The sequence below is a fragment of the Mya arenaria genome, chromosome 9, assembly GCF_026914265.1.
Source record: "Mya arenaria isolate MELC-2E11 chromosome 9, ASM2691426v1".
NCBI lineage: Eukaryota > Metazoa > Mollusca > Bivalvia > Myida > Myidae > Mya > Mya arenaria.
In genome coordinates, this window is record NC_069130.1 from 50,927,023 (window position 1) to 50,937,081 (window position 10,059).

A 10,059-nucleotide genomic window follows, 5' to 3' on the forward strand; every position below is an offset into this window, starting at 1 on the left:
CATTTGCGGAACAATCGGAAATTCACTCGTTCTTTACATCTATTCACATAAGAAGGAAAAGTCTACAGCGGGCATTTTCATTATGAGCCTTGCAGGAACTGACCTTTTCACCTGTTTGTTCGTTATGCCGTTCACAGAGGCTGTCGTGTACCTGAATTACATGGTTCGATATGACGTTGCATGCAAGATTTATATGTTCTTTATCACATGCAATGTACCTTTCGCCGCTTTTATAATGGTTGCAATTGCTATTGACAGGTACTTTTGTATCTGCCATCCATTTCTACATGTGCTCAATATATTTCGTGCAAAAGTTATCGTGTCGTGCTTACTGCTGGTTGCATCTACATTTGGAGTTATCACATCTCTCTCATACGGTGTGTACACCTACAAGCTAATAGTGCCTGGTAATAAAGCCCGCACAAATGAAACTAAAAGTGTACAATATGGTCATAATACAACATCTAATACCGCTGGCCATTATGAATGTACCACGTGCTCAAATGAACTGGAAATGGATGTATGGGACTATCATGTATTTGACAACAACAAAACAGAAATGCAAGCAGGATATGAGCTTTCCTTTACAGGAATATGTGCTCCTAATTATATTCTTACTGGCCCAGAGTTTCTGAACTTTTATCAACGTGCGTACGCTGGGACATACCTTCTATCTTTTGCCGTCGTTTTCATCCTATATGGCCTAATATACCGGTCAATATACAAGCACCGAGCGAATAGAAGCAAGAGAAAACGTTCCAGTCTGTATCCGTCTGGTGTTACCAGTCTCCTTCCTCCAGGTGTAAGTTTGTTTACTATATGTTTTTTTAATGCAGTTAGTGCTCTCAAAAGCTTGGAATGGGTAAGTTAAAGGGCTGAGTCCGTCTTGCGCGACCAATTCGAATTTATATGGCTGTGTCCGAGTGATGAAAGTTAAAAACTCGGTGTATATCATTACTGAATAATTGTATTTTATTCTTGGTCAAATATCCTGAAATAAGCTATTTTGTCATAAAATCGGCCGTATTACACCAAATCTAGTTTCATTGGGCGATGATTAAGTTCCCTCTGAAATAATTCACCAGTGGAAGGGTTTTAAATGCAAACAAATGATCCTGGGTTTCTTATTTGACCCTTGTTAATGTTTGCAGGTTCTAATTTCACTTGGTTGCACATAAATCTGATAAATCTGTAGCTGTATATTCCTTTCGAGTGGCGTATAGCCCTCTGTAAGATAATGCGATATCATTATTTATTGTATTACAACATTCTCCAACCGAGTGATGTTTGTCATGTAACCATGTTGGTGAATGGGAGGTACCCCATGTTCTCAATCTGTCAAAAATGTTAACCATTCTTAACTCTCTCCCTCATAAATATGGTATACATATACAGTGTGCTAAAATATTTCCAAGCAAAAAGCGTGTCCAATCTTTTATATTATATCATGAAGCAAGGCAACGTTTCTAATGCCGCTGGTATGTTCCATAAATATTCGATATCAGGCTGCTGATTTTATGTTCTTGTTTGTCAAATATTTTCTTAATTCAACAAACTTTTAGGGAGTAAATACTATGCACACGTAACATTACAATTAAGTTGTTTAACGCACACATATCGTTGATTGTATTAAATGCATGAGAAATGACTGTAATTTTGCATGAAGGGATTGTTACTTAAGATAGTGATCTACTGGACCATACAACTGTGCTAGACCTAGTCATTCAATTCAAGTGCATATGCAAAACAGCTTAAAATGTGGTTTTAGACTTGTTTGCTGTAAGTAAAATTCGTGAGCAACTTATATCAATACAAACATCGATAATTAACTCAAGGTGACAATAAAGTTTGTAAAAGCATCAACAGCGAATAAATTGGAAAAAGCTTGCTGCAATTTCAAAAATTGTTATATGCACAATAAATGCTTTCATAGCCATCGTATAATTGTTGAAATTAAAGAACCTTCACTGAAGTGGAAATCTAATGTACAAGCCTGAAATGTTACTGCTGAACATAAGGTACAGATTGTTACCAAACTATGATACACCAATCCTGTCTTAATAAACGTCAATGGTGATATTTCAATGGCATTTCCATTTATTTATGAGCTAATAAAAGATAGGGAAAATAGCTTTCTTATGGATATAATATCACAACAATATTTATAGTATGTAAACTATTAAAGATGATTTAAATTCAGGTTGATTTGAAGAACGCTGAAAAGCAGTTCACGGCGGTGACTCACGTAAATCCTCATAGTGGCCGACGGAGCGATCCATGTCTTGAAAATGGAGATGGCGACGTTGACGTCGGAAAGCCTGTGGAGTTGCAGCCTTTGAGACCAACGGCAAAAAATATTACACGATCAATTTCAATCAAGGAGAAAACGTTATTTGCCAATATTAGGACGGCTGTCATGTTGTGTGTTGTTACCGTTGTTTTTCTTGTTGCATTTTTGCCTGCTTGGCTTATGGGATTACAAGCGATAGGGTTCAACGCCGTGATTTTTTACATGTATTTTGTATATCATACTGCAAATCCTTTTATTTACGCATTCATGAACAAATCATTTAGAGACGACCTACGAAAGGTTCTCAAGTGCCAGAGTATACCAAGGGTTCGTTGAATATTCTTTAAAATTTTAAGCACTTTTCTTGTATTTGTTTGTATTCGTATGATAAAAAAACATTAAAAAGGACCTTATGTAGAAGTGATATCCTTCTGTACAAAGCCATTAATTTTATCAATTACAGTATCAGTTTAAATTAATGGTTTAAATCGAACGCAAACGAGTGTTACAGGTCAAAAACAATAATAACAGTTGTTTGGAAATGACAATCGGTTTCAAAGTTAACTGATTTGTTTGAAAATGTTCATTACTCATTTTAATTCTGAATGATAATGTCAGTCTAAAACACAAACTTTCAATACATGTATGTTATACTACAACTTATGAGTCGATTACATTGTTTCGTCACAAAGGAACTCTATTTGTTCCTGTGCAAGAGAAAAATTTATTTAAATACATTGTCGTGATCATTTTTACTGTTGTTGTTTTTTCATTGCATGCTTATAATTAATAAATTTATACCAAATCGCGCGATTTTCATGTCATTTGATGTTACTCTGGAAACGACGTCATTTTTTTTATTTTCTGTATGCTTTTTAGTTCGGTGTTCACGATTATATAGAAATATATCCCTAAAAATGTTTAAATTCAATAAATAATTATACGTAGTGTATTTTATGGGGTATTATACGTATTATGGTATACGTTTATTATAATTTTGTAACGACGTTTTCGGTGGTTTAAGGCAAACCAATAGGGTAGCCACAAACGATCTATCTTGATAACATTGCAAGACTTACAATACGGTACAATGTGAATAATTGATCTGATAAAACAATTATGCTTTTGTTTAATAACTAATATCAAGAAATGTCGACCGACAACATATTTAACAACAAATTTTCAGTTTTTGTTTTCTGTATGTATCAAAACGTCTAAAAATTACTTTTCCGTTATGTGTGTTGTTTTGGCACCATAACGCCAAAATGGCAACTGTAGGGAGACACTAAAACAAATAAGTATATGTGTAAATAGACCTAAAAACTTAGATTAAATATGACGTTTACTGATATACTGTAATAAATATTTCACGGCAAAAATGTTTCCTCGTTTGATGATAACAACTACGTTTAAAAAGCAATTAACACATAATTTAGAGTAACTTTCTCATCAAAACAGTTTCAATACCGATTTTGATCTAATAAAATATCGTATAAATACGGTTTCTAAGACATGTTTTGAATCAAATTCGAAATTTTAATGTAAATTATATAACGTATCGTTTTTCATGCAAAAACACTTGGATGAGCAATATTTATGAATTATTTCTCCAGTTCATCCAGTAAAATTGTTGCAATACAAGACAAGAGTCGCGAGTTTTATGATGAAATTGATACCTGAGTATTGTCGAAGTTTGTTGTCTGAACTCCCTTTTTGTGTAATGCTAACTACCAGATTGCCAAACCATTCTTAAACGTTAAAATCTGTTGTCAATATATTGCATTAAAGATTTGGTTCAGTATATTTATGATATGACGTGGTATGAAATAAAACTTATATTCCTTTAATAGTCAAATTTACCAATATTCTTATCTCTATTTAAGATACCGAAGCACGTATTTCTTTTGGTACATCAGAGAGAGAGAGAGAGAGAGAGAGAGACAGAGAGAGAGAGAGAGAGAGAGAGAGATTAAACACTTCTAATTTGTGTTAAGGTACGTGCATATGTGGTTGAATTTTACATGGTCAAACTGACATGTTTCAAAGCACGAGCAAAGCTTCATTTAGCCATATCACACGCAGATATATACATTTAACCCTTTTAATATCCTTTTCAAATTTCGGATTCCTAAAATGTTATTAAAGTTAGTGCATTTACCCTTGCTAAGAACTGATATTGTTTCCAGAAATCCGTCTGAATCCGTCAATGCATTGTCTTACACTTTCCTGAAACATAGTGGTGTTGATATTTGAGTTCCTGCATTTCCTGAATAGTAGCCATGTATGCTTATATGCATTGATGAACTTGTAGCAACATTTACAGCGTGATTTGCTTAGAAAACGTTCTAATAATAATATAACGAAACACACTAGATAGAAATGAATACCTCTAAAATGACACCCGATATCTGCTTAAAATGTAAAATATATCATTTTGCACAAAACAGAATACATAAATCAAATCAGAGAAAATAGAGAGCAGTTATTAATGCACACATGCCCTCGTGTACATGTGAAGTGGCATGGCTGTAAACTGTTTGTATTTTAATATTGTAGTAGGCAGACATGATTCTTGTCGGACTCGTCCATAGATAAACAGGTACATTGTTTTGTCATATTTAAGGAGTGCAAGTTAGCTTTGTTCTTGTAGTCTTCAAATGTTTGATAAGAACAGGACAATTATGGTTAACAACTGTCCTTGGTGCGACGTAGTTTGTAAGACCACAACGATAAAGAAATGTGCAAAGAGAAACTGATAGCCGTTTTCAGAAACTTTGGTTCCAGAAACAATAACTGGTATCAAATCCTTTATTGCTTGTTTGAGCGTGAAGCCTAATCCTCCAGCGCGATTAGTTTCATGTATCTTTCATAGCAGATATCGGCGCTGTTGCTTTTATAATTGAGCTCTACAATCAAGCTTGGAAATCAGTAATAATAGTGATTGTCCGATATTTGCATTTTATAACAACATTAATTTTCGTCTGATATAAAATGCCTTTGATGTACATTATGATCTGCTTTTTTTGGGACAAGTGTTTTTATTTCGGTAGTGAATAACCATAGCGCAATGTGAATTACAGAACCAATAGTTCGAAACGTACTGTAGTTCTGGGTTCAATTGCCTGTTATAACACACCTTCATAAATATGCAAGAAATATAAGGCCTTTGTATGAAAATGCTGCGACGAATATTACTTCAATTCAGATAACTTTCAATAAACTGGATCTCTTTCACTACTCCAGTTGGTGTCGGTAAAATCCACGGGTCATGACGCCTCTAGATCAACTCATAGCTGTCATATCTGTGATATATGCGTATCCGTCGATACCTTGCAGCGGTCTAGACGAATAGACGTTTATACACCAAAACAAGGCGTGGTACTGGGCGTCAAAAAACGGCCTATCGTGATATTCCTTTTATTATATGTGTTCTTTAATTATTTCCATGATAAAACACAAAGATTTTAGTTAAAACATAACAGTACACTTACATGTTCCAGGACATTCCCTGTAAATTCCATGTCGGATAGCATGTCATTATTCAATCACATTAATGTTTTAGTTTATTTGGAAGTATTCATTCAAATCAGCAATTGAAAAAATTCATACTATTTTTTTTAAATAAAGTACCTTCCATAAATATATGAAACTGAATGAAACATTATAACATACTAACGTATAGTTAGTAATTATTATAAGATATAAGTCTGTTAAGGGTAGCACTCAACACCTGCTACTATGCTGATACTTGTTTTAGGAAAACAACAATAGCATGACCGTTTGTTTTCCAAGCAGCGTGATGCATTTTCACTTTTAAATACGAAAATAAAATGAATATGCATATAATGAAACATAATATTAATAATTTATCATGTTAACAACATTAAAATAAATGTTTAAATATTACTCAACAATTGATTGAATGCATTTCTAGAATTAATGAGAACCCAACTATATAATTTTATGTGAAGCTAGCTGGAACAATCATCATAATTGATTAGGCTGAACAAAACTGATTATTCACTTCAATTTGTTTTGCATATGATTTAATGCAATAATACCTTGTTTTCTTTGTAAATGTATAACCCATTAATATGTTTTAAGTTTTAAACCATAAATAATATACAGCATAATCAGTTGTGATTGCATCTTTGTATTGTTTGCTTGAGCGACGATTACAATCCCATTGATTCGAATGTTTCTTCTTAGTCTTCCTGCATAACAGAGTTTTCATTAACGATGGTTATTATTAATGGTTATAATTATTTTCAGTTGCAAGAATGTAACAGACGATAGGAATCTTTATATAATCAAGCATTTTATGAAATTTGCTTCTCGCATTTTTTCAGTCTTCAATAAAGTAATAGGCATTGCCTATTATTATATGTTATCAAGTGTTAATACAAAGAACAGTTTAAATTACAGATTTAAATGTTTATTTGAGAAACCAAATATTTAAAATTAATAACAAAATTGTTGTCCTTTATTAATAAGGCAATTCAGTGATGATGAAAAAAGCAAAACAATGTGTACAGTACGAACGTTGATATCATAAAGAGAGGTTATATCTCTTCATTGAAACAGTTCAACAATTAGTTAATGAAATAGTTCAACATACAGTGATGCAAAGAACAAATTGTACAGATTAATAAACCTGTACACACAAATATATACATCTTTTCGTTTCAAACGATTAGCAATGGATCCATTGTAGAACATCCTAAATGTATTTTAAATAAAATGCATAATTCAAATGTTTTGAAAAGCGATTGCTCGACATAACACTGAACGACAAAAAGGGACAGTAACAGTCATTCTTATTAAGATATACATGCTATACCATTTTAAAAGAAAAGGCTTTCAGTAGCGTCCTTTTGTTTCATTCTGCTCTTCGAATTGCTAAATTTGTATATTGCCGCTATTTGGGGAATCTTGGACCATTCACCTATGGCAGAACTCAAAGAACTCGAAATACACTAAAAAATTACAATCATTGTAATTATATCATATTATTCAACAAATACCTTCCAGAACAGGGACATGTGCTTCATTAATGCCAGCAAAATGCATTCCTTTCCACATTTATGGAAAACCGCTTTCTCGAGACGGTCTATTTATCACCATTTTATAGGCATCCAAAGCTATTTAGTGTCAGATTTAATCGATAACAGAATCGTGTGAATAACCCTAATATACGCGCATTCATTCAATGAAAACATAATGTTGACTACCTTGTATTGAAACAATGTGGCACGACCGAAAATTTGTCAATTATTATTAATTGGCTTAATCTCAATTAAATGTCCGAACGCAATGTTTACATATATTTTTAAATTTTCGGTGAGAATAACTCTCATAAAAGAAAAGGCAGACACAACTTCGTATGGTCTGATTTAATCCAGTGAGTTGTACCAGTTTTGATTACTATCCATCAAGACAAAAGTTATTGAAACCGCACGGCAAACGACGTATGCACATGTCATCAGTAAATTACAGTTTGTGTATGGAAAGAAATAGTTAAGCCTTAAATTTTAGACTGTTGGGATGATACTCGTAGGCGCCGTTATTAAATTAATATTAAATCTAGTTATACACTAAGATATCAGCGAAGGCAGATATTTTGGATTGTATTTAGGTCAGTGGCATGAAGGTAATTGTCGCTGTCACTACAATTGAAAAATATCTCAATAACTCTATTGAAAACTGACTTATACTATTTATGCTATTTATACCCTTTTAAGACAAACCTTGGGATTGCAATTGGTTTGGGCGAGTCAAACATACTGCCACTAGAATACAAATAAATGGTTTCTGTGGAATGACTTCAGTTTGCAATGACAATAAAAATAGCAGTAAAATTTGATAAATTCCAAGTCTATGTAATGACACCCTTTTTTCACTCTTGGATATCTGACTATTTTATTTACTAACATGTTTGCGTGTGTGAGATTCTACCAACGCTCGTTTCATCGACTTTAACTGCATTCTGATTTAAAAAATCGCTTTGATATATTTGAAAATCAACCGATCAGAAAAATGCAGCCTCTACACATTCCTTAACGTCGGCACTGAGTTCAGTTCAAAGAGCAAATAGTCGCGTTTTGAGGGAACTGTTCATTGATATCCTTTATCATCGCAGCACATATACTGTAAGCGGGGAACCAAATGACAAATGTAAGTAGAAATACATTTAATAAGTAACTTTTGGTCTACATCTCATCAAATAGATTGTGCCGTGGCACAAACATATAAAAGGCGTGGTTTAATTAACGATGCTTGTATTTATCATCAATTACATTTATTTATTTAGTTATTATACACCCATAATTTATTATTAAATTACGTCAAAGTAGACATAAATTTGTCCAGAATTTATTTCAGAAACCACAAAATTGTTGACGTGCAGTATGTAAGAGGTACATATATACTTTCAAAGCCACCTAACTAAAACTATTGCCTCCTCCTGTTGTATCGATACTTGCCAAATAATCAGCTTCAAGGGCCAAGTAAATGATTTAATGGATATTGTCAATATTTTCGAAAATGGCCGAAATTATCATACTCATTGCAAAAATACTAATACACATTTTTATTAAACCCCTATTATAATATATATAGTTTTTATGAAACTGCAACTTTTAAATTCTTGTTTTAGTTCTGGTATGTATCAACACGTCTCATACGCACCATAAGTGTTATTTGATGTTGTTTGGGCACCATGACGCCGGAATGCCAAGTATTGGGTGCCAATACAACAAATAAGTATATGTATGCCCTTGAGAACGAAATGCAAAATGACTCTTGTCCGGCTACTGAATAAATAAAATACCCAACAAATCTCAGATTATACACGACGTATAATCATATACTGTTATAAATACTGTACGGCAAGCCAATTTTGTCGTGTGATAATAACAAAAACGTTTAGAAAAGCAATAAATACGTAACTCAGGATAACTTAATGCTTAACACGCATCACGTTGAATCAATACATGTTGACGGATTACAGAAGGTGGTGGTGTCAACTTAAAACCGACCTTGAACTTCCTTTACAGAAATACATACGTATAAATTAAGGGTGTAAAATCAGAGCAACAAACTTCAAATTGTGTGAAATTAAAACACAATTATAGCTTACAATAATTGCAACTAAGAAATATTGCACTTTTCAGAATAATGAAAATATATTTCCAAAGAATTCGCCAAACACATTATGGATACATATATAAGTTCTACTACGCAAGAGCAAGTATGTTAATTAAAACCAGAGTTGCTATCAAGAGTATGCCAGTCATCTTTGTATGTTCTTTTGTTTGTTTAAAATGCACATAAAGGAATTGCCATAATTACAAGGAATCGGTATGTAATTTGTAGTGCAGCCTCAAAGACATTTTATGGTGTTACTATTTATGTTAAAAGATACAAGCCTCATATATTTCCAATACCGTGCATTATAACCTAATGCTCGTATATTGGTATATTTTACCTTATTCAAGTGTTAGAGCATTAATTGTAAATGAGTTTATCCTTCCTTCGACATTAGAAAAAATATGTTTATCAACACTAGATTTGCGAAAGCAATCAATATCATATCAGTCATATTTTATTTTATTTTCTCAGTTAATAATGTGCAACATGTCAGTGCAATAATAAGTATGCATTATGTATGTTATTATTATTGCATCTTCAAAGATGTTTTGTAAGGCTGCTACTTATCTTCAAGCATCATATGTTTCTTACCACACGCATTGTAACTTACGCTCGTAAAA

At 32.9% G+C, this 10,059-nt stretch overlaps 1 protein-coding gene across 1 annotated transcript; it reads left to right on the top strand.

Moving 5' to 3' along the window:
* Nucleotides 1-514: 514 nt before the first annotated feature.
* On the top strand, nt 515-2,637 carry LOC128246150 (uncharacterized). The gene is made up of 2 exons (XM_052964343.1): nt 515-778; nt 2,201-2,637. The coding sequence occupies exons 1-2, from the start codon at nt 515-517 to the stop codon at nt 2,624-2,626; spliced, it is 690 nt and encodes a 229-aa protein (XP_052820303.1). The 3' UTR covers nt 2,627-2,637.
* The last annotated feature ends 7,422 nt before the right edge of the window (nt 2,638-10,059 follow it).

Coding starts and splice junctions, on each gene's coding strand:
- LOC128246150 (XM_052964343.1), top strand. CDS start 515: ATGGATGTATGGGACTATCATGTATTTGACAACAACAAAACAGAAATG. Junction 779..2,200: donor CCAGTCTGTATCCGTCTGGT/GTTACCAGTCTC, acceptor ATTTAAATTCAG/GTTGATTTGAAGAACGCTGA.